This window comes from Pleurodeles waltl, chromosome 3_1, assembly GCF_031143425.1.
Source record: "Pleurodeles waltl isolate 20211129_DDA chromosome 3_1, aPleWal1.hap1.20221129, whole genome shotgun sequence".
Taxonomy (NCBI): domain Eukaryota; kingdom Metazoa; phylum Chordata; class Amphibia; order Caudata; family Salamandridae; genus Pleurodeles; species Pleurodeles waltl.
Window position 1 is genome coordinate 1,130,804,675 of NC_090440.1, and position 25,740 is coordinate 1,130,830,414.

Below are 25,740 nucleotides of genomic sequence, written 5' to 3' on the forward strand. Positions count from 1 at the left end.
GTTTGATAGTAAATTGTTTAATTTGAGAGAACGGCATGTTGATATTAAAGAAAACACATTTAAATTTAAAGCCGTCCTTTGAATGATAATTCTTGTGTGCTTGGGATATTTAAAGCTGTTAGTATTTATTTTCTGCCAGTGGGCACTTGTTGCTGTGATTGTTATTTAATAGTTAAGTGGAGGCTTTTAAATTGATGACGTTTTCACCAACATTGCTGTTGGCAATCCTGTCTTATGTGTTGGGTTGGTCGGTGTTCTAGCATAATATAACCATGTATACACTATATTGACAGGCACCACATCTTGAAGGAAAGGATATTTATGAACATATAGTTTAGTTTGTGATGTACATCTGGATGGTTGCTGCTATGATCATGCAAGGTGTGGTCACTATTGTGGTTGTACCTGATGTAGCCACTGCCATAGCAATGATCAAAGCCATTTGTAGCTCTGGGCCATTTTCTTGAGCAGAAGTAGCTCTCACTAAAGAAACATTGGAGTCCCCTGGTATAATATATTGAGGAACTTATTTACTGAGAGCATTGCCAACACCTGGACTTGACAGCTGCCACATGGTGGCACTGTTTTTCTGTAATTTAAAGATGAGCAGAACAGCAGCAGTTTACTAATTCAATATACAACTAATACCTGTCACCCAAGCCATTAGTATAGCTTTGGGGGCCTCGAACAGCATGGATTGTCACACTTGTGGCAGTGTGACGATTAAGAGTTGTGTAGGTACAGCCATTGGCAGCGCTGACATTGACCATATGTGGTACATGCTGCGGTGGCCTCCTGACGAAGGCTCTGGCACTTTTTTTTTTTTTGTGTGCAAATTAAGCACTGAGGCTGAGTTTGGAGTTTTGCTACAACTGTGCACTGATAGACTTTAAACACTGATGAAAAGTTAATGTAGAAATATGAATTGGATATCTTGCTTGCTGTCTTTAGGAAAATCATTACATCAGGTGGCAATGAGTTTTCTAACTGCTCTAGGTGATACCTTGAACGATTTGAACAATTGCTACTGGAAATAATGTGTAAAACAGGTGTTGATGGATCTTCCTACAGCTGTCACTAAATTACCTTATAGTGTCCCCTTCACTTAACCCCTCGGGTGCCCTGGACGGGTGGTTACTTCCTCTGCCGTGGCTCTCGGTCACCAGGGACGTAGCCACCTCTACTGCACCCAGCCCTCAGGGGAAGCGCTAGCGCTCGCCCGAGGGCCTCCCACCCCCCTCCCATGGGCAGGGATGGAAGTGGAATCATTCCCCCCAACTCCCCCATTGACGTCCGATGATGTCTGGTCAACAGAGGTCACATGCCATTGCGCTAAGGAGGAGCAGATTAGTTTATCCTCTGTACGGGGGCAGGGGAGGCCAGGGAGGCAAGAAAAGGAAAGGAAAGATTTTTCCTTTTCATGTCTTGCTGAGCATAGCGATCAGGCTGCAGGAATGCCCACTAGACACCAGGGAGTTTGGGTTTTTTCTTATTGGCATATAAGGGGAGGGGCCCCTTAGGCAAGGGTCGCTCCCCTGGGGGCAATCTTTTTATTATGCCTTGTGGCCTATATAATTAGGCTAATCTGTCCCAGAGGGGCGGCAGAAGCCCCTAGACACCAAGGATTAATTAATTTTTATTTATTGATAAGGGGAGTGACCCCTTAGGCAAGGGTCGCTCCCCAGGGGGCAATTCTGTTATTAGGCATTTTCTGTCCCCGCCGGGGGGCAGATCAGCCTATATTAATTAGGCCGATATGCCCCTGGGAGTGGGGGGGCAGAAGCCACTAGACACCACAGAATTTGTTTGTTTGTTTACATTTATAAGGGGAGCGACCCCTTAGGCAAGGGTCGCTCCCCTGGGGGGGGGGTAAATTGGTTTTAGGCCATTTCTGCCCCTCTTGGGGGCAGATCAGTGTATTTTTATTTGGCCAATCTGCCCCAGAGGGGGGCAGAAACCACTACAGACCAGGGATTTTTTTGTGACAATTTAAAAAAAGGTGAGCGAGCCCTTAGGCACGGGTTGGTCCCCTGGGGGGTCAAATTTATTTTAGTCCTTTTCTGTCCCCCTTGAGGACAGATTGGCCTATTTTAATTAGGCTGATCTTCTCCCAATGTGGGCAGAAACCACTAGGCACCAGAGATTTTGTATTTTATTATTTTTTTTACAGATGGGGAGCGACCCTTTAGGCAAGGGTCGCTTTCCTGGGGGATAATTTTATTTTAGGCCATTTGATCGGCCTATTTGTGGAAGGCCCATCTTCCCCCAAGGGGGGCTCATAGCCCACCAGAGAACAGAGAAGATTTTTTTTTTTTTAAAGAGGCTGGGGGTATGATCATACCTCCACCCCAAATAAATGTGGGAAAAGTTGTTCTACCCACCTATGGGCAGATGGGGCAATTACCCCCGATCCACACCCTGGGGGGGGGAGGGGTAGCACAGAAAGCATAGTAGATGCCACGGAATTTTAAAAAATAAAAAATAGTGGGGTGGTGGCAACCAGCCAGTATGGGCATTGTTATGCCCTCAACCCAACTGAAGAAGGCAACAGTCTTTCAGCTCTCCCCCCCACACTAAAACATCTTATCCCATGGCAAACAAGAGGACATTTTATTATTTTGGGTTTTGGTTTTGCATTTGGGGCATGGGAGCTTGTCTAACTCTCAAAATTGTCCCACTTGGAATGGTGAGGGCTGTAGTTCTTGGACTTTGGGATGCTGCCATATAGAAAAATCTACGAGACCATGACACATCTGAAAACTAACCATCTTTGTGAGTCCAGGGTGGTGTGCTTCACAGGCACCATTTTTCCCACATTTTTGTGATGGAACCTTCTGGACTCTGCTGGAATCCACAAAATTCCAACCACATAGCAGTGTCACATCTACACCGATAAAAATTCTGCTCCACTTGTCAGCCTAAAAATGTTTTATTTTCAAACTGCCCTTTTGGACTCTCTTTGGCCCCCCCCATTTTCGACATGTTTATGGCTCTTTCCTGTCACAGGCACTTGGCCCACCTACACAAGTGAGTTATCATTTTTGCCAGGAGACTGAGGGGAACATTGGGTGGTAGGTAATTTGTGCTGGTGCAGTGATCCCACACAGAAATGTGGGGAAATGGGATTTCATGGCTAAATTTGAGGTTTGCTGAGGATTCTGGTTAAGAAAACACTGAGGGTTCTTGCAAGTCTCACCTCCCTGAACTCCCTCAGGTGTCTAGTTTTCAGAAATGTTTGGGTTTGGTAGATTTCCCTAGATGGCTGCTGAGCCCAGGACAAAAAACACAGGCCCCTACCCGCAAAAACAGGTACTTTTGTATTTAATGACTTTGATGTGTCCACGTAGTATGTTTTGGGACATTTCCTGTCACGGGCACTAGGCCTACCCACACAAGTGAGGTACCATTTTTATCAGGAGACTTGGGGGAATGCTGGGTGGAAGAACATTTGTGGCTCCTTTTAGATTCCAGAAACTTGCAGCACCGAATTCTCAGGAAAAAGTGTTTTGTTTACCAGATTTTGAGGTTTGCAAAGGATTCTGGTTAACAGAACCTGGTGAGAGTGCCACAAGTTACCCCATCCTGGGTTAGGTTTCTAGTTAGTTTTACAAAATGCATAGGTTTGGTAGGTTTTTCTAGGTGCCGGCTGAGCTAGAGGCCAAAACCCACAGCTAGGAACTTTCCAAAAAATACATCAGTTGTCAATGTAAAAATGTGATGTGTCCATGTTGTGTTTTGGGGTGTTTCCTGTCATGGGCACTAGGTCTACCCACACAAGTGAGGTACCATTTTTATCACGAGACTTGGGGGAATGCTGGGTGGAAGGAAATGCGTGGCTCCTCTCAGATTCCAGAACTTACTATCACCGAAAGGTGAGGAAAAAGTGTTTTTTTGCCAAATTTTGAGGTGTGCAAAGGATTCTGGGTAACAGAACCTGGTGAGAGCCCCACAAGTCACCCCATCCTGGATTCCGGCTGAGCTAATGGCCAAAATCCACAGCTAGCGACTTTCCAAAAAACACGTCAGATTTCAATGTAAAAATGTGATGTGTCCATGTTGCATTTCCTGTTGCAGGCATTAGGCCTACCCACGCAAGTGAGGTACCATTTTTATCACAAGTCTTGGGAAACACAGAATAGAAGAACAAATGTTATTGCCCCTTGTCTTTCTCCACATTTTTTCCTTCCATATGTAAGACAGTGTGTAAAAAATACGTCTATTTGAGAAATGCCCTGTAATTCACATGCTAGTATGGGGACCCCAGAATGCAGACATGTGCAAATAACCACTGCTTCCCAACACCTTTTCTTGTGCCCATTTTGGAAATACAAAGGTTGTCTTGATACCTATTTCTCACTCTTTATATTTCACCAAATTAATTGCTGTATACCCGGTATATAATGAAAACCCATTGCAGGGTGCAGCTCATTTATTGGCTCCGGGTACCTAGGGTTCTTGATGAACCTACAAGTCCTATATATTCCAGCAATCAGAAGAGTCCAGCAGACGTAACGGTATATTGCTTTAAAAAATCTGCCATAGGTGAAAAAAGTTATAGAGTAAAACATTGAGAGAAATGGCTGTTTTTTTCACCTCAATTTCAATATTGTTTTACTTTAGCTGTTACTTTCTGTAGGAAAACTTTGAAGGATCTACATAAGTACCCCTTGCTGAATTCAGAATGCTGTTTTCTTTTCAGAAATCTTTAGCTGTTCAGGATTCAGCATAGGTTTCACACCCATTTCTGTCACTAACAGGAAGGCGGCTGAAAGCACAAAAAAATTGTAAAAATGGGGTATGTCCCAGTAAAATGCCAAAATTATGTGGAAAAATGTGGTTTTCTGATTCAAGTCTGCCTTTTCCTGAAAGCTGGGAATATGGTAATTTTAGCACCACAAACCCATTGTTGATGCCATTATCAGGAAAAAAAAAACACAAGGCCCTGTTCTGCACCCTTTTATCCATTTTTTGGAAAAAAACTATTTTTTTGCTGTACTAATTTCTTGGTCTCCTCTAGGGTAACTCACAAACTCTGGGTACGGCTAGAATCCCTAGGATGTTGGAAAAAAAGGACGCAAATTTATCATGGGTAGCTTATGTTGACAAAAAGTTATGAGGGCCTAAGCACGAACTGCCCCAAATAGCAAAAAAAAGACTTGGCACCTGAGGCGGAAAAGGCCTGGCAGCGAAGGGGTTAAATAGCAAAATGCATGTGTAACTAAGATGCAGTAAACAAATTAGACATAAACACATTTGGTGCTCACATGGACATTGCTTTTAAGGGATTCATGTACAAACAAACTATAACAGCAAAAGTATTCTGTGTTAGTTAAGGAGTCCCTTGAAGATGTCCACCAAATGTCCACCAAACCACATCTACATCCACCCTTACGGAACGTGGGCAAAATATTGTACAAAATGAGTCTGCTGCTATTTTAGGGAAAGTTCCTCTTCAGTGCAGCCAATCAGTGCCCTTCGACTCCCACTGGAGAAATAGTTAATAGGGCCTTCTTCAGGATTATGTAGTCATTTTCTGTTTGTATATTTATTCATGGATTCAAGGGAGAATTAGTAGGAACTACAATTGTGTTTGCACCTCTCTGCTGTGTTTACTGCATTTCAATTGTCTGGGAAAAAGCCATGCTCGGGTAGTGGCGTCTTAGTTTCTCATATGTCTATTGAAAGCACCAAAATGCACCAGATGCCCAGTGTGTGTTTTTGTTTTTTCTGGGTGCCTGGGCCTCTGTCTGTGAGCAGTCCTAGAAGAATGCTTGTGTAGGACCTCTGACTGCTGATTGATTTTAAACATGGTAAGGTGACAGCGGTCATGATAATAATAATGGGCAAAAGGTATACTGTTAGGAAGTTGGATTGGTGCATATGCCCCAGTATCTTTCATCCTATGATGTTTAAAAATCTACTAAAGAGATCACTGACATAAAATATTGCATTCCTAATTGTCTCTGAAGATCATGCTAAGATGCCAGTTTTGTTAGTTTTATAGGTTTCAGTTTTGTTTTCCATGGGCTACTCAGATATTCTGCTATTTATTTTGGTCCTTGGTGATCCACGTTTATTTGTAACAAATCATAAGTAGGTCAGTGTATAAATCTCATCCTTTTAGTTGAGATGGACCTCTCATAACCAATACATTTTTCTTCTGTGACTCAGACATTCTAATTACGTTTTTAGACTTCAGTGTTTGTCCTATCTAAGAGATGCCATTCTTTTCGGCTTTTCCAAATGCAGCACAGCAAGTAACTCCAATCGCAGCTCGCCTGCCTGCTCACCCGTCCTGCGCAAACGCTCGCGATCTCCAACACCTCAGAACACTGAGGGGGACACCATGGTGGAGAAGGGTTCTGACCACTCATCAGACAAATCTCCATCCACGCCAGAGCAGGGAATACAACGTAGCTGTTCCGCGCAGTCAGGTCGTAGTGGAGGCAAAAACTCCAAGGTGAGACTCATTTGTTCCCATAATCATCAGTTACTTGATTTCTTTGTGCTTTCATGTACTGAACTGTTTCTTTTCTGTTTATGAATCATATTCCAAAAATGCAAGTGAGGAAGCTTGAATAAAGTGAAAATGAGGCTTTTATAAGTGTGGGGGGAAGGAGGGGACTGTTGTGGGTTGAAATGATGAAGCATAATTCATGTGACTCAGATGTTCATCCAGGATTGACTCAAAATCTGCTGGGTAGATGTAAGATAGCCCTGCTATGAATTGGAAGGTTCTTGTACTGTGTTTGGATGGCAACAGTGTTATGCAAACATAAATTACTTGTTATTGGAACAAGAAGATATATGGCAGCAGAAGAAAGTGAAGTGTAAGTATGTAGGGCCTAATTTAGAGTTTGGCAGATGAAATGGAGTTTACCCCTTAGTGTTGGAAGGGGATAATACCTCTGCCATCCAGAAGCACTTCAACCTGCCAAATTTTGAGTTGTCCATGGGACTTGTGTACAGCTTTCTACTTTGTCAGGAACCCTCGTCATGGCGGTTCCTGTCAGTCTAGGCTTGACGGATGGTACTATCTGCTGTGATGTTCAGCCATCATACCTTTTAAACATATTTTGCTCTCTTGAAGCAAGAGTTTGTTTTTGGAAAACAGAAAACCAATGGCCCTCACACCCAGGGAATTTTCTCCCAGGGTGTAGGCGTCACTATTGTTTTCTCCTGTACCTTACTGCCAAATTTTTCCTGTCAGTGATGGACAGGAAAAAAAAAGACTTTACACTGTCCACTATGGATGTTGCAAATTTCTTTATCTTACGGCACATGCTGTGTGGTTGTCGGGCCATCAGATTAATTACTCCATGTACAGGGGCATCGGGCCTCCATCGTAGAATACTTAATGTCTGTCATACTGTAAATGAGGCTAGTAGACTGAGGCTCTAACAGGCTGGGTACTGACTGCATTTGTGACAGAGTATCCTGTCCCTCAAACTTTAAATCAGGCCCTAAAATTGTGAAGGATGTTAATGCTCATTCAGGGCAGAATTATTTTGAATTACTAGCACTGCTACTTAAAACAAAGGGTCTTTGTAATTTATGAAAAAGAGTCTGGAATTGTACAGGTTCTATAGGCCTTGCTAGAGCAGGATCAGTACTGTAAAGTCATGTTAGTTCTAACATGTCTGTCAATTGACCAAAATGTCAGGGGTAAGTGAAGCAACATTATGCTCCCTACAGCCCCCAAAGAAACCCAGGGTCGTTCTCCTGACCCATCATTAGGCCCTCCTCAGTCTCATTTGAAAGGCTGATGAAAGGTCAAAGAAAGAGTGCCATAAAGAGTAAGTAAACAGGACTTAAAGATAGAGGTTTGCTTTTGAGTTCCTGCGGTTGCCCTCATGTAGGGCCAGCAGAGGTACCAAAAATCTATCCACGGGTTGCTTTTTCAACCATAAAGGCCATTCATGGGTTGTAATGTGGAAAACAGTGTTGAATTATGGAGCCCTCATTCTGCAGTCATAAAATAATTGCTTCTGGAGAAGTAAAGACTCCAAGCAGATCTCCATGTGTTACTTGTTAAGTTGTGGATATTATTAAGGAGCGTGACTTGGCCTATGACCAAAATGGCCACTTGATTTGGGACCTCCAGTGGCCCCAGACAAATCAGGGCCAGAACAACCCTTAATGTTGGCAGTCTGAAAGCCTTGAATGTCAGAGGTGGGGAGGGCTTGATTGATCCAGTGCTGAGGGCTTTCTGTGAGTCCAGAGATGCTGTGCTGGGGCAAGGGCTGGCCCGCGTGTGGCAGGGTGCGGTTGCAACTTGCTGAGCATGGCGGACATGGTGGTCACCTTTCTACTGAGCTCTGTGCACTGCTAGTGGAGAGATCAATAAAGGGGATATAAACCTTGGACTTCAGACGAACTGCCTAGCTGGGTGACGAGGGGTTCTGATGTGCCTGCTCTATTCTTGTAGCCTTAGGAAGTGTTTTCAGGCATCCATGTCCCAGCAGGACAACAGCAACACAAAAGGATGATGGACGGAGTGCTGACAATGTAAACACTCACCCCCAGTCACAGATCTGGGTTTAATCCATCGTTCTTTTGCTCACCATGCCACCCCAGTTTGGACCCAGCCATATGCAAATCAGTCTTGACCCTGTTCCTCGTGGGAACAGTCCAGCCCGAACTGCCAGGCCAGGTCCTCCCTGGACCGGAAACAAGCATCCTGGGACCGGTTTCAGGGTATCACCTTCTTCAGCCAGGCTAGCTTGATTCCAGTGGCACAGTGAGCAAGGGACCCACTTCTGGACATACCCTTCCCACTTAGGGTGACATTAGCAACACAAAAGGATGATGGACAACAGTTACGATCTGATAGGCCTGGGGCCATGGTGGTGTGTCTGGCCGCCTCTGGGGAGGCACCTGGTGTCCTGCCACTAGTAGGGGATCCCCTCCCAGTGACACTAGAGAGAAGTGCATATTCAGGTGTCTGCTGGTGCTGGCGTGGCTGTCCTCCCACCCATGGGCTGGCTGCTGCGGAGGAGGTCAGCAAACCTGAAAATAAAATCACTGTACTGGCGGTGAGGCCTACATGCCTGCTCAGTGCCTGGAAAAGTAGAAGACTGGCCCTAGGGTGTGTTCAAGGAGGTGCCTGGATTCGGCCCAGGGAAGAGGTCCACACTGGAGCCATTGTGCACCATATTAACCTAACTGTTCCATAACCCTACATACAAAAAGAGAACTTGAAGCTGCTCGTGCCCCCTGGACATCTGCAGGGAGAGGCCAGCCTCTGACAAAAGAAGAAGTGAGCCACCGGGACAAAGTCCAAGAAACATGGTACAAGGGAAATTGGTGGATTGAACAGAGAGTACCCTGTAATGACTGAGAGACACAGGCACTTTAATGGGGAAAACAATGGGGTCCAGACAACCTAAACTCTCCTCGCTGCCACTAGGATGAGTGATGATGGAGGGTGCTACTGTTATGAACATAGTCCTCAGTAATATACAACTTAGCCTCACAACTATCGAGCAAAAGCTCAACTAACTAACCACCTGCATGGACAATTTAACACGGAAAATACAGAAACAAAAGAGATATCTCGCTGAAGCAGAACAACGGCTTTGTACTGTAGAGGTTGATCAGCACTCCCAGAATGAAAATTTGCTTCAAATAGACAAAGTCTTGTTATTAATCCAAGCTAAAAATGACCTGGAAGCGATATCCAGAATAAACAACCTGCACATCATGGGGGTAGCAGAGTCCCACAACCAGCAAGATGAAAGATTTTGTGAAGGACATGTTGAAATCCTTATTAGCGTAAAGAGGTTCTCCAAATTGCTTGCAGTGGAATGAACCCAACGCACGCTTACACCCTGCTCGACTCCAGGGACTCCTGCTGGATCCATCATCGCCATGCTGCTAAACTTCACAAAACAAGATACTGCCTTACATCTGGTGCAAGAAGACAAAGCCTGCAATGTAAACGGTATAATGTATTTTTATACCCTGTCTTCACAGTGGCGGTAAAGGAGGTCCGGGAGGCATTTCTGTCAATTAAGAAAAAGTTACAGAACCTGAACCTAAATAAAATGAAATGATGAATATGGCTCGCTTGAAATTGACTCATCAGGGCAAACACATGGATCTAAACACCTCCAACAGGCACACAAATTCCTGAAATGGTTAATGCCCCATTGGACTTGTTCTTCTTGCCAAGACACAGAGCACCAAGATACTGACATTGATGAAAATTGAATGAAAGGCTGAAGATGTTTGTAGGACTAGTATGCCTACCTTGGAGGATGGACATGGCTGCACAAGATGTGCCAGATCATCGGAGAGCATTAACTAATGAACAAGTAGTTGGCAAACCATGGTTTCATTAGACCCTTGAGAACTCTTATGGCCTCCTCGAGCTGTTATCACAACCATAATGTTTCTACATATGTGCCCGGGCTAGAGATGAAGATGGCACTATACCCCCTATGGACTGTTCTATGCCCCCTTGTATAGTAAACTCAGCGGTTATTACGATTGCTGTGTTTTTGCTTCAATGGGCACTGAAGTTCTTGTTAGCGTAAAATTTATGTTGCGACAAGGGTGGAGGATGGGTAGCTGTTCGCTGGTAGGTTGGGGAAACAGGTGTGGGACAGTAAGAATAAACAACTACCTGTGGCAGGACCAACTTGGTCACCCCACTTAGCTCAGGGTATATTTTTCACTAGCTCATTGTAGGTACACTATGTAAAGGGACGTTCCCTAAAACCATCTTGACTACTATAATACCATGGCTACTAGCAGTCCATGCATCAGCCCCTGTAGGATCCTCACCTCTAGTATACGAGGGTTAAACACACCCCGAAAGACGAGAAGAGTACATGGGTATCTCAATCAGCAGAATGTCAATGTAGTCTTTAGCAGGAAACACACCTCCTGCCCTCACTGACACACATATATTTAAAATATGCCCAAGCTCAGACATACTGTGAGGGAGAGAGATTGGGAATTACACTTGCTGCCCCCATTATGAATCAATGGGCGGTGAGTGATAATTCTTGAAGTCACAAATAGAGACAACCAGCTTCAACATCAGTCTGAGGAAATATGTGCAGTGTTCCATGACTATTACACAGACCTGTATGCATCACAAGACGCATGTGCCCCAGTGCAGGTGCATGAATACCTTAAAGACATGGCCATTGCATGGCTTAGTTTAGCCCAACATGGGCTCCTGTCCCACCCCATCACTGCCAAATGGTAAGGTCCCTAGTTCAGATGGCATGCCTCCTGAAATATACAAAACATATATTGACCTCTTAAAACCACTGTCACCTGAGGTATTCGAATAACCACCAGGCGCAGCTATTTTACCACAGATGGTGAGTGAAGCTATCATCATGACACGCCTCAAGCCTTTGAAACCAACAGACCAGTGTGAATCCGACAGACCACTGTCACTGATTAATTGTGATGCAAAGATACTTGTAAAAGTCATAGCCAATTGATGGTCCTGCTGGATCAGGCCATCTCCATGGAGAGAAATGCACCATATACAATCTGAGGACCATGTTAACCGTGCTACACCAAATCAATCCTGGCACCCAGACAGCAGCAAAGCTACTCAATGCCGCCAAGGCATTCATTTAACTGGAATGTAGCTATTTGGTGGCAGTGCTGGGCTGCAAAGGGTATTCTCCAGTGGTTCCCAGCATCTATAAAGCTGTTGTATATGATCCCATCAGCAATACTCTAAATAAACAGTGATCTTTCCCCACTACTTGGAATACTGTGCGGGACCCCTCAGGGATGCCTACTGTCACCTGCGCTGTTTGTGCTGGTGGTGGAGCCCCAGCTGCAAAGCAGAAGCAGCACCACACGAGCAGCACACTGCAGTTTTGAGACTGGCTTTCATTAATTTCAATGTATACAGACATCCAGACCCTAAGTGTCACGGAACTGCATCTCAATCTTGACCCTATTTTGAGAGAATCTTTAAGATTCAGAGGTCTTTCCAGGCTTGCAATGAACTGGCACAAATCTGCACTCATCCCATTGATAGAGAGTACCATTTGACTCACATCAAAATTCCCCCCTGGATTGGTCCAACACTCTGATCAAATACCTAGGATTATGGATTAGCCAAACACATAGAAAATACTAGCTCTGAATTCAGGCAGGTCAATTATCTCTTTGGAAGAATGGGTAATTCACTGGTTAAAACTACTGCTATCCATGACAGGAAGAACTATTCTTATGAAAATGGTGGTGCTGCCACAGTTTCTATATGATTCCTAAATATCCTGATTACATTCAGCAGCTGTTTTGAGCAGCACTGAACTCTCTTTTAACTAGACTCACATATGCAGGCAAGAAGCCGAGGGTAGCCTGGGACGTCCTCACCCTGCCATATTGTAGAAGTGGGTTCACCATTTCCAATATGGAGTCATATTTTCTCTGCTCTCAGACACACTGTGCACATTATTGGTTTCACCACTCCAAATGCATGGTTCACCTCATGAAAATGTTATTGCATCCCCCACACTCCAACAGACCATACTCTGGAACAAGAGACCTATCAATAGCTGTGAAATAGATACATGGCTTGTACAACTGCAGTATGGGAAATGCTGAGAAGGAAGGCTAATACCGTGCCACTATAAACCTCACTCACCCCGCTGGTTGAGCACCTGCTTTTCCCTGCTGCATCTGAGAAGGTAGCACAAACTCAGCTATGAAAACTGAACCTTAAAACGTGGGGCAATCTGCATCCTCAGGGCACATGTAATACCCTGGGGGGCATCCAACAACACTCTCCTATTACCCCCATGGACACTCTTTTACATTACAGACTGAAAGCCGCAAGCAAAAACGTGGTGTCTGACTTTCCCAATGAACCAAACTGCCTAAAAACCATAGAGGCAATGGCTGGTGCCTTGACCCCAAAACACTTATCACACTACTCTATCGAGCACAGTCTGACACATTAAGTAGAAGAAGCACCACCAAAGCTGGGTGGGAGGCAGACTTATGCCTGCTGACAGATGCCACATGGGAATATTGCTGCGCACAGATTGGCAAGCTCCTGACTATGACTAATCCACTATCGCTTTGTTCATTGAGTGTATTATATGCCTATAGTGCTGTGTAGATGGGGATTGTGAGAGGATTTTAGGTGTGCCTGTTATGGAGCGGGGGAAGCAGACTTCTTTCATCTTGCCTGGTCCTGTGCACGGTTTGGCAGCTTTTGATGTGAGGTATTCTCTGCACTGCAAGACATTGTAGGGGCTGGCAGCCTGCTGGCTTCCTGCAGATCTCTCAAGTTTCACTAGGAGATTTCATGGCTGAAAGCAGCCACAATCTCTAGGTGGGACCCAGAATGACCAATTTTCCCTGCAAATTACTAATTTCTTAGTAGACCAGCTGATTTCAACTCATAAGGATCTGGATATTCCCCACCTCACGAGATATCGGTGCCCCATTATCAGAAACTCAGAGTGAGTCCACAAGACATGACCTTGGCAGCTAGAGGATTCCGTTTAATTTTGCTCACAGCTATCCAGAGCTGAGTTCAAGGCTTAAAGGCCGGCCAAATTGACTTACCCAATTTTGTGGAGCCCATCTCGCTCATAGCAGTCTGACCTGATTCAGCGAAAGGTTAGGACTTAAGAGAAAGTGACAAAGAGCCTGATTTAGGTCTGGGCGGAGGGGAATACTTCGTCACAAACATGACAGAATTCCTCCCACCTTATTGCGATCACATGATATCCTATAGGAATGTAATAAGGCAGGTGAGATGTCAGTCATGTTTGTGATGGAGTATTCCCTCTGCCAAGACCTAAATCAGGCCCAAAGTCAGAAGGTAAAACTGTTGACTGGGCAAACTGCTAGGCTTAACCTGGCCCCTTCACTTTATTGCTGGCCTGTAAAGGCACCTAGGACCCAGTCACCCACTCCACTAGGAAAACACTGATCTTCATTGTTTTCTATAAAGGCTTTTTTTTATTTCTCCATAGATTATTGTCTTCTTAGTCCCTTTCAGTTAGGTGTGTCATTTTGACATTGATTTAATGACTAAATATCTTCTTTTTTACTAATTCACTTTTTATCTGATGTATTTCTTAACTTCGTTGTAGCTTTGGTGCTGTTAAATAAAACACATGCATTTTCTGTGAGGAATCCTGTAGATTTTGCAATGAAAGTCCAGGATTCTTAAAAGAAATCTACATTTACTTTTAGATCCTAGTTTGTTTAACTTTATGACCTCTAAGTCACAGCTCACACCAAAACTGAGGTCTCTCCGTTTCAAGTCACTTATTCCCATTTTAACCCTTACCCTTTCTCTATTTTCAAACATTTTGTTTTCAAACTTTTTTTTTTTTTTAATTTTCGATTCCCATTTTTTTCTAATTATAATATTTGAGCATTGATCTTATTCAATCATCAAGCCTGGGTTCAGGAAGATTAAATACGAGGACAAACGTAAAAAATATGATGATTGTGATAGAAGTTGAAACAAACATTAGGCGTTTGAATCCAGAGGGCATATTACCAGAAATGCCACAGGGCATGATTGACATGTGTGCACTTCTTCTGCACCTATTGAATCTCTTAGGTATCACAGAACAGGCCTCAGACATTTGGCAGCTTTGTCTGTATTATGGAAAGTGCAGGGACGCACTGAGCGCCCGTGTGAGGGCAATTGGTTGTTCCCCTATTTCATAGCAGCATAGGTCCAACTCCACAAGAAAATATTCTTACTAGAGAAGTGAGTGCGTAACTAATAGAATAAGTGTCAATATATGCTTAAACAAACAAGTATATGCCTAATTCCTTGTTGTAAAGCATAAGGAGATCTGGGTCAACTTCCACAATAGTCACTTGCAAAAGTTTGCTTGTCCCCTGATGTATTTTGGGAACCTTGTGACTGACTAAGAGCTCACATTTTCCAGGCGATCAGAGTTTTGTTACATTTCTGTAGCTGGTTTCTTTCACCATACCAAGGCATAATGTGATTACAATGTTACCAGTAGTCTGTGAGGGTAAGAGATGATAGTCTTTTCACTGTAAAAATAGTAAACATAATATGTGTCCATCTGCCACAAATAGAAGGGATTTGTAGAAAATAAAATAGTTTTTCAACATTTTATTTATATTCCCTTGTATCACTATTTTTTAAAAAAAGGTTTGCATTTCTTTATTGTCATTTATTGCAAATCACCACAAATCGAGTACGATACATTAGTTAACCCTTGTATGAAGTGAATAGGCAAACATTCCGCATCATTTCAACATTAACAATGGTGTTGAAAGCAAATCTTACATTAACATGGAGTTGGTAACAAGAGACAGTGAGAGAAAACAAAATAGAATAACTGCCCATTGCAAGCTGCTGCACCCTGTCCTCTTAAAACATCGGTAGTGTGTGTATTACCAATCAGAACTTAGAATAACAGTAACTTATGAAAACTCTGTAGCTGGCTTGGCTTTTGGCAGCCACATGGGTTGTGGAGATGTAAACATTCGGGAGCAAATATTGACATACAGATTACTGTCTAATGGTGTGTTACAGGGAGGGGATGGGGAGGATGCAGTATATTGCTTCGGGTTCAGTGATGGGGAGTCGAGGGTCTCATGTGGATGTCCCACAATAGAGTGCATAGAAGCGAACTGGTCTCCTGGTGGCTCAATATTGTCAGTCGGCTGCCTCATAGTGGGAGATATTGCAGCCTGGGGGGAGGTGGTTCATTTTATTGAATAATTTAAGAACATCCATGTCCCATATCATAGCTGCAGCACTATCTCCCCATATCTTGCAATCAGCATTCACTCCGAGCCATGGCGATTAATCTCTTAAAGAGGACCAAAGCCAAGTCAACCAGCTTCAAGTAGTGCTTGGCATGCTTGGTTTGTTTCGTGGCCCCAAGAGACAGAGGACCAGGGCTGGTGACAGTTGGACATCAATTATCGTTGATACATGTTCCAGCACCCGGGTCCAGGTGTGCATTAATGGTGGGCATTCCCAAACCATATGGATAAATGTAGCCTCTACATGGCCATATCTTGAGCATGCAGGGGATGTCCCAGGAAACATGTTGTGTAGACGGTGCAGTGTAAGGTAAGTTGGACGTACAAAATTGAATTGGGTGAATTTTAAGCAGGCTCTGCAGAAGATGTGTTTCACCCGTTCTAAGGCCATGGTTAATTGCTTGGTAGGTCATTCTGTGCTCAAGCCATTGTCCCATTTGAGTTTGCTCAGAGTCAGAAATTCACTGAATTCCCCCTATAGTGCTGCATATAGGACTGAGACCACTCAACAGTCTAGCCCATGAGTTACAAAGCATTGCAGGCCCAAGTGTACTAGTGCCTCAGATTGTCCTGGTGCCCACACTGTCCAGGTAGGCGTCTGCAGTGTGGTCTAGGAAGAGACCTGCTCCAATCTCGTAAACTGTAGAGATCAGCTATTCGGATGAGCTCGGTGTCATGTGGCTGAGAAAAATTGTGAGCTTTCAGCAAGTTCTTCATAGCCAGTACACTCCATAGGTGCAGCTGCTGCGCATAAGGTTTCGGTGCACATCTGGTTTGGAGATAAAGGATCCAAACGAGCTTGGTTACTCATGTAAGCCTTACCAATCTTCTAGTCAGCCCGCCCGGTGTGAACAGCCACTCCAGCATGTCCATGTCCCCCAAGTCTGCCCGAGCCAGGCCACCCTCCATTCTCCTATCCCAGGCCAGCCAGTGCATAGGCCATTGCAACCGAGCTACTGTGAAGTACAGCTCCTGGTCCGGGACTGCGAGGCCCACCTCGAGCATGGGTGCTGAAGCATGTGAGTTGCAACCTGTTTTTGAACAGGTCCCCAAACCAGTTCAGATTCCAAACTTTTAAAGGTTTTAAAAAATGATCTATTTGGTATCCCTGGCAAGACCGCAAAGAAATACAGGAATCTTGGAAGGATCAGCTCTTTGGCCACCGAAGCTCTGCCCATAGGCGAGAGGGGTAGTCATGTCCAAAAGTGCATGGATTTGCAAAATAAGGTCAAGTTCTTACCATGATTAACATCAAACAAATCTCCTTCTGTATGATAAACATTAATGCCACGATATTGAAAGGTGTCAAAGGTCCATAGGAGGTGCCCTACTTCTGGCATTACTGGGTGTTCCAGTTCAATCCAGCATACAGGGAATATGTAGGATTTACCCCAGTTGACCTTGAGACCAGCCATCTCTCGGAAATGGCCTATAGGTTGTAAAAGGCAAGTAATGTGTAAGGTGGAGGCCTGATCCTGTAGAGCACATCGTCTGCATACAGGGACGTGGTATGCTAGTCTGGTCCCACTCCGATGCCCCAGTCAGGATCCCTATTATGCAGCATGGCTGCAAGCAGCTCCATGGCTAATGCAAACAATTAATGGGGCTTAAGAACACCTTTGGTGGGTCCCGCTACTGAGAAGGGGCGGTGTACAAACTTTTGACCCAACCTAAGAAGTTAGGACCCATACCAAATGCCTACAGTAAGTAGGGCCAGTTCAGCGTGTCAAACGCTTTCTCAAAATCCAGGGAGATAGACATTGGGAGTTCAGCCCCCTCCTCCACAGACATTGTATCCGTTATGTGATAGAGGCACCTGATGTTATAATGTGTGGCCCTGTGAGGCACAAATCCACATTGGTTTGAGTGGACAAGTGTGTCAAGTGTCGGAAGCAGCCTATTTGCAAGGATCTAACTTAAGATTTTATAGTCAAAGGTCAAGAAAGTCAATGAGCGATATGAGCTCCTCTCCAAGGGATCGCTACTTGATTTCGGGAGTACTACTATGAGGGCCCCACATAGAGAGCTTGGTAAAACTCCCCATTGATGTGCTTCTTGGTAGACCTCTAGCAGACATGAAGCAAGAGTGGCTCGAAAGGTTGCATAATATTCCACAGGAAATCTGTCGCTACTTGGCGTCTTGCCCCGTGCCATCTTGCGGATACCCTGGTTAATCTCCTCTATCTGGAGAGGTTGCTCCAAGTCCAGCAACTGTAGTGGGGACAGGTGAGAGATTTCTATCACTCGCAGATACTCCTGCACATGTGCCAAGGGGGGCTCCTGAGGGGAAGAGTACAAGTGCTCGTAGTATTGGGTGAAAATATCAGTGATGTCTGCTTGAGTATTTCTCATGTGCCCCAGGTTATCGTGAATGGCCCCCACCAGTGTCCTGGGAGTCTCTGATTGCTTTAACAAAGCCAATGTGCAACCTGGTTAGTCAACATTCACGTATTGGTGGGCTAGAACATGTGCCACTACTTGCCTATAGTAAATAAGTTATAGCCTTTTACTGTAGATGACACTTTCTTAATATTGCAACAGACTATATCTACAGCCTGCCACAACAAGATGGCCATGGCACCAGATGACTCCATCACAGCAGATAATGTTTTCCTACTTCTAACCTGCTTCATGTTTATCATTGACTATTTTATTTGCAATATTGACTTCTTAAAATATGTGGCGCGTTACCATGATTCAATGTTTATTACTCAGTTGTAAAGATTTGAAAGAAATTAGAGTATTAGTCGGGGGTGTGAGAACTCACCTCAAATAATAATCACCACCCTTGTCAGGGTGAACCACTGAAGTCACTAATTAAACCTGTGCTCAACCCTCTGGTAGGTTGCCATAAAAGCAGTAAGGGTTAACTTAGAGGTTATGTGTAAAGTGTTTATGGAGCACTGAAATAGTAATAAAGTGACACCACAACACAAGAAAAGTCCCAAATCAATTTTTTAAAAGAGAACATTTTGATAAATAAAATGACATCAAAATGCCAAAACATTCAATGGGTACACCTGAAGTTATGATTTGTTACAATGTAAGGTTCAAAATAGCACCAAAAAACATTAAGTACCAACTGAGGTCATCTGGTTGCACTTGAATAGGACAAAGTCAAAAGTTAAGGCTAGCCACGATGGAGCACAGGTTGAATACAGGGACCAGGATCGTCCCAGTGAAAAGTTTTACCTTCGGACTTAGTCTCTGGAATGGAAGTCAAAAATGCTTTGCTGGACAATGCAGCAGGCGGTGTCCCTAGAAGGCTCAACTGGGTCTGATTGCTGGACAATGTCTTGGTGAAGCCATTCAATTTTGATGGGAAAGCTCAGAGCAACATTGATTTGAATTTTGTACCCAGGGAAGCTACGTTGATAGTTACTTTTTGTGCCCTAGCCTGATAAAGATTACTACCTTCAGACTCAGTCATGTTTTGGAGCTCGTATTCTTCCAGCAGGGCACAGATGGAGGCTGTAGCTGCAGAGGGCTTTATGAAGCTGGACACCTCTACAAATCCACACTGGATTGGATTTGCTGCTGCAGAGAAGTCTGTAGCAGGTGCAACCTGAATCTTTGGCTAGTGGTGATGCATCTTCATTTGATCAGATTGCCTGGTTGGTCCCTGTCCCATGTTGGTTCTAGGGGCAAAAAGTTGGCAGAAAGTTTATTAGTGCCAGGATTATGAAAACTTTAGGAATTAACTCCAGCCATGGGTCCAGGACCTTATGGCAGCACTTCAGGGTCAAGACTGACTCAAGCAGAGGCCAGCAGCAAGATCCAGGGCCAGTCAAGCTGGAACCGGTCAGCTGGGCAGTTGCAGGAAAGGCCTCTGGAAGCTTGTTGTATTCCTATAGCTCAATTAGAAGGTTAGGCAACAGGCCCTTATAGTCACTTCTGGGATACTGGATTCAAGGCAAGCAGACCCATTATCCTTTCAGAATTCAGACAGTAAGGCTGTCCTTCTGATCTTCACAGGTCCAGGAGTGTTTTGGGAGGGCCATTAGAGATGCCACTTTAATACCCACTGCCAGCATGCGAGTAGGTCGTTTCCAGGGGTGACTGACGCTTGCATCACTTCCTGTGTGTTTTACTGTAAACTATCCCACAATGCTCTTCTCCATCTAAATTCTACATGGCAGACACTTTCTTTCCCTGGTCAGAGCTCCATGTGCCCACACAGAGGTGTGGCTAAGATAATGGTCAATCCTTCTCTTGTAGTCACTCCAAACCAGTTCTGGGGCTGCTCCCCCTCCCACTGGGTTTGGTGCCAAGCTGCCTAGGAAGACAAAGAGAGGTAGGCCTATGTGTGAGCTACATCTTCCAGGAACAACGAAGGCCCCTTTGAATGGGACACCATGTCTAGGTCATTCTGCTCAAGGAATAAAACACTTCTCCACACTCAAGGTTTTTATGCGCAGTCGGGGAGCATTCCACACCTCACCACAGGGTAACCATCCCTAGGCATGTCACACTGGGCACTATCAGAAAGGCAAATTTGGCTTAGGCAAGAAAATTACAACTTTCTAAAAGTGTCACTTTCAAAAAGTAATATAAAATCAGAGTTTTCCATTAAGTTGGGGTTTAATTACTATTACGATAAGTCCTTAGGCCATTTGCTAACTGCTCCCAAACCAAAACTATCCATTATAGGTTGTAATTATGTATTCCAGTGTTTGCCTATGGGACAGTTAGCCTTGCTACAGTGAAAACTACTTTGGAGGTCTTTCATGGCCAGGACACGTAAATCCTTAAATATGATTGGCCTACTATTTAAACACCAAGCATTCTACCCTATGGGCATTGAGAGACAACTTAGAGTTGACTTCAATCAATCAATCAATCAGTACTTGTAGATCATGGCTAATCACCCGTAGGTTCTCAAGGCACAGTGGTAGGCATGCTGATCATTCGAAGAGCCAGGTCGTGAGATCCTTCCTGAATTGCTTCAATGATGAAGCCTGTCTGTCTGAGTTTGGGAGGGAGTGTGTTCCATGTCCAAGTATTAACAAAAAGGGCAGTTAATGCCTGGCAAAAGTTTTTGCCAGCTCGAAATGGCAGTTTAAAAGTTCTGTAGCCATATTTTACAGTGCTGTTTTAGTGGGTGACACAACGAGTGGTGCTGCTCACTAGTATATGTGGTACTTTATACTAGGGACGTACACGTAAATGAAATGTGTCAATAAGGTAAATTAAAGTTTTATCATATTTAAAATTGGGAGCACAAGCACTTTACCACTGGTTAGCAAGAGTACGGGGTGCAGAGCCTTATGGCCACCAAAAACGATTCCCTACAGAAATAAAAAATCTGTGCAAATACCATACAAGAGATAGTAATTTCCAAATACTAGGCACTGTTTTTTCAGCACTTTTCTGTGAAGAAATACATTTCACTCATGTTCACCCATTTTAGCGAAATAATGTGTCCAACTGACTTACAAAGATCTCTGTTACCGTTACTACGCTCAATGCTTCATAAACGTTTAAGCTCACACATGCTCCTTCTCTGCTCTAAGGTGTTACCTTCAGGTCTCTAAGTTTAACCTAATAAGGGTTAAAGTATTGACCTGGTAATATTTAGTTTATGGGCAGTGTCCCTCCATATTTGTAGTTTTCAGAAACTCACACTGTAGTTGTGATCAGGCTCAACCATGAATTTTACAGCTGCATATGGTCCAACTTGTGTGCTCGGTGTTCCTCATCTTCCCCTGAAAACTAATTTCTCACTCAATTTTTTTTGCTGTTAATCATCAGTGTGAGAAGGAGTGTGAGTTCTGAACGTGCTATGCATTTCCCATGGTTTCATAATTAATGTGTGTGATTGAAATGTACAGGATTGCAAGGATGAGAGGTGAAATTGTGTAATATTATGTGTGTTAAAATGTAGATAGAACCTTCTATCTGAGGGCATAGATCCTGGGTTGTCCCTTCCCTATTTTACATGGTTCCTTAGGAAATGCCCTTTTTTGCTTTCAGTCCTGTAAAGTGCATACTGCTCACTTTATTGTTCTGCACTATTGGGGAAAAGGGTCCAATTAGTAGTACATCATAAGACAATCACTTTATTTAAATAAATACTATGTGTAACCCAGAATGTTACTAACTTTCATACTGCCAAGTTCTCCTAAACGTGGGGTGGTGCTATGTGAGGGAGAGTAATCAAACATCACTCCCTGGCAGGAGAGGTCTGAAGATATTTCTAACAAATGCTGAAGGGTTTTAGTGAGAGAGCAAGAACAGTAGCCAGTGGCAGATGCCACAGATATCAAGGGGAGGGGTAGGGAGGGAGGAGCGGGCTGACAGGGAGGGGTGAGGGGGATTTTCTTTTATTTAAACTGCGTTAATCGCCACCGCCATCCTCTTCTGCTGCCTCGTTCATCCTCCTTTCCTGTTCTGGTATCCCAGCATTAGTTGGGACACCAGAGGAGGCTCCCCAGCAATCCTGGCGCTGCTTACATGCTAAGCATAGCAAGTAAGCAGCATTAGTAGGATTGGTCTGAGCTGCAGTGGCTGCTGCTCAGACACAACCCTTGGGCCTGTGCACTTTCTCCAGTATGGCTGTGAACACAGTCGGGCTGGAGAAATCTAAGTGCGCATGCGTGTTTGGGCAGCCATCTTAGGCTGTCCAAACACACATGCGCACTTAGTGCACACAAACCCTCATCCCCCCTCCCACCCGAGGCCCAGCCCTGCCCCTCCCTGCACCTGCTGGCTGAGCCAGCTGTAGAAAAATAAAATGATATTCAAATATCGTTTTATTTCTCTGCTGCTGGCTTTCAGTCAGTGGGGCGCCACTCCTCCGCCACTGCAGAGGTGCCACCCCTGACAGTAGCCTCGGGCAACAACGATTCAATGCACCCCTTCATACATTTTAATAAAATATAATTTAGCTTCCTATCGAACTGTGAAAGAATAAAACATACCATCACCTCTGTGGAGTCCAATCTGTCCATCAAATTGCTGAAATGACAGGTAAAGCACAGACCATCATTCTTCAGTCACTGGACACCCGAAGACATAACCCCAACTTACATTTATCAGTTGATGTGAAAATCTACCTATGTGAGGTCAATCACAAATTAAAAACTGGCTACATGTCACCAAAATACTACTAAATCACTAGCTTTTTTAATTTCCTACCATCGTTTTCTTCCGCAGTTGTTTTTTTTGTTTAAGTATGCATGTTTTCCAATTTAGTTGCAGGTATGATCATGTATGTCTTGACCATCTATGTGTTGTCCTATTGGTTGCTGGTTGGGAAGCTTCCCATATGTTTAGAAGAGTGGGTGCTTAAAGAGTGACGTAGATAGGACGTTTTTGATAGTGTGATCGACGTTAGGTTTACAGGTGTATGAAATTGCTAAGTTTTTTACACAAACGTCACAAAAGTCTGTGGAGCATTTGCATTTTTTCTTTACTTTGCCACATCTGAAATTACATATTACGGTGTACAATAGCGTGAATACTTAGGACTAACAAAATATATTTGATTAGAATACTTCATGAACAAATCAGTGTTATTCTCCAGCAAAAGCCCGTGTTGCATAGAAAACCTCTGTAAACAGTATACTTGCAGGAGTAGGTTCTACATACATTTTTCAGTCTGGGTGAATTTCATTAGAGTGAAGGTGATCATGAATTGAGTTGAAAATTATTTTACAATATGAAGAAAAAGCTTCACGAGGATAAAAAAATTAGAAATTGCATACATTTCATGGGTAATTAAAATGTGAAACTACGCATAAGAACTGCGACGAAAAAACACTTGTGTCACTGAAAGTATTATTAAAGGATGCTACCAATACATTTGTATAATCTCACAAATGAATAAAGAGGCTACATCTCCTTCATATGTGCATCTCAGACCTGTTTATTGAGTACACCCCACATAACTTGGGCACAGTTTTTCATTTGATTGGTCTTGCTGACGCGCCGGAGATCTAGTGAGCATTATTTATAATGTTAGCACCAGAACTTGAGAATTGGGGGCCACCGTTCAATTGTTTGGACGCAAGTGGGAGCTTGGTGACCTTTCCGAAAGGGTTGGAAAGGAAAGGGATGAAGGCTCCTTTTAAAGGCCGTCCTCTGATAAAAGAAGATGTGATTCCTGATGAGGAATGCGAGGATTGTGGTCATTGGGTCCAGCTGGGAAGAAGTCGCTGCAGGCCGGGGGGCAAAGTGGTGGGACGGGGGGGGTGAACAATCGAAATAAATATAAAAAATTAAAAAAACTTGACCCCGCTTTACCGCCTCTCCTCGGGACTCCGCTGGACTGCAAGCTCCCAGGCAAAGACTCCCAGGTTGTCTTGTGGCCAATCCTAACGCTGCTCTCATTAAATGAGAGCAGCGTTAGGATTGGCCTGAGCGCCCTGGCTTTGCGCTCCCTGGCAGACTGGGAGCCTGGGCATGTTGTCTCCGACCTGGCAACACAGTGCTGGGAAGATAGTAGACTGTGATGCTGTGTGACAAGTGCCTTTTGCCCTTATTACACCAGAGAGCTTAGTGCATTAATGATGACTACCTGTGGGTAACAGCCAGCACGAGCTGTGTGCCAAGGACCATTTGTGTTGCTGTGCCTTCATGGTATGTTTGTGCAGATAACAGTGAATAGCCTGTAGGTCACAAGTTAGAAACACTTCAGGACCGACTCAGCTTATCATCCTTCCCATGTCGCGTAACTCTGTACCAAATCATTTTCACCCAGGCCAGGTGTCCAATTGAATAATTATGTTTGTTCAAAATGCTTGAATGTTTAACTAACAACTGCTAGGCAATGACGTTGTTTGTTCCTTCCTGTGAACTAATGCGCCTAAGTGGGATTTTACTCTTTTGCTGTGTGGGAGACTTAACCAGTCCTCCATCATCAAACTCGGTTGGCAGCTTTGTCTATGGAGGGATATGAAGGCATGTTTTAATAATACACTGAGGAGTCTAGTGCCTTGTGTCATGGAATAGCATATAATAAAATAAAGCTGATCACGGAAACAGTGATGGCCATCTCATGTGTTGTTGATGGTAGCTGGGAATGTTGATTCACAACTTTGATTTAAATCTGAATCTTCTATTGTGTCTGTCCACATCGAATTTATCTTGGATGTTTGTGGGAGTGATGCCTTTAGGACCTCTGTGTGATGCAAAGAGCTTCGAAAGAAACAGTCTGGCAACTGAAAGACTTTAAACTATGTTTTTGAAATGTGGTGCTAGGGTCATATATGAAGTCTACCTGTAGAAATCTGCATTCTTTGGAGCCTGCACGGCAGGTTTGCTACTGCTCCTAGATACAGGTCCTTGAATGATTCTCTTGAAATAGCCCAAGAGCAATGATATCCTCTACCTGTGCCCACATGTAAGACTATGGTAAGTGCTCTCAGTAAGTGAAGAGAATCTGTAACCACTGTCGGTGATGCCAAGGAGAGGCTGGTGTTCAGTATAGCTCGTGCAAGGTACAGCCTGGTGGCATGTACTCCACCACCCCCAGGCCCACAGCACGTTAGTCAGCACAATATGTGCTCATCTCATCGTGGGCGAAATGCTAAAATTGGCAGAAATACTGTTCGCTCCTCCTTTTAACACGTGGCTTGGCTGGGTGTAAAAATCCAAGTTAGTTTATAGTCTCTTTTAGGATAAAATAGATTTTTATTGACTTTCATGAATAACAAAACCACTCACATACATAGTGTTAGAAATGGGGTTTTTGGTTGGCAGTCAGGTTACTTCCTGTCCAAGCAAAAGCCCTCACTCTAGTCAGGGTAAGTCACACACTATCCAAGATTATCCTGTGCCCACCCTCTGGTAGCTTGGCACGAGCAGTCAGGCTTAACTTAGAAGGCAATGTGTAAAGTATTTGTGCAATAAATCATACAATACCACCATATAGCACCACAAAAATACACCACACAGTGTTTAGAAAAATATATAATATTTATCAGGATAATTGTAGGTCAAAAAGAATAAAGTTGCAATGGAAAATTGTAGAAATAT

General features: G+C 43.9%; 1 protein-coding gene across 4 annotated transcripts in view; it reads left to right on the forward strand.

Moving 5' to 3' along the window:
• The window catches only part of LOC138285015 (protein Aster-B), a 405,970-nt gene that overhangs the window by 66,724 nt on the left and 313,506 nt on the right, over positions 1-25,740 (forward strand). For all 4 annotated transcript variants that reach the window (XM_069224429.1, XM_069224431.1, XM_069224428.1 and 1 more), the window contains exon 2: positions 6,250-6,460. In XM_069224429.1, the coding sequence (XP_069080530.1) occupies positions 6,250-6,460 (211 nt within the window). The remainder of the gene's footprint in view (positions 1-6,249; positions 6,461-25,740) is intronic.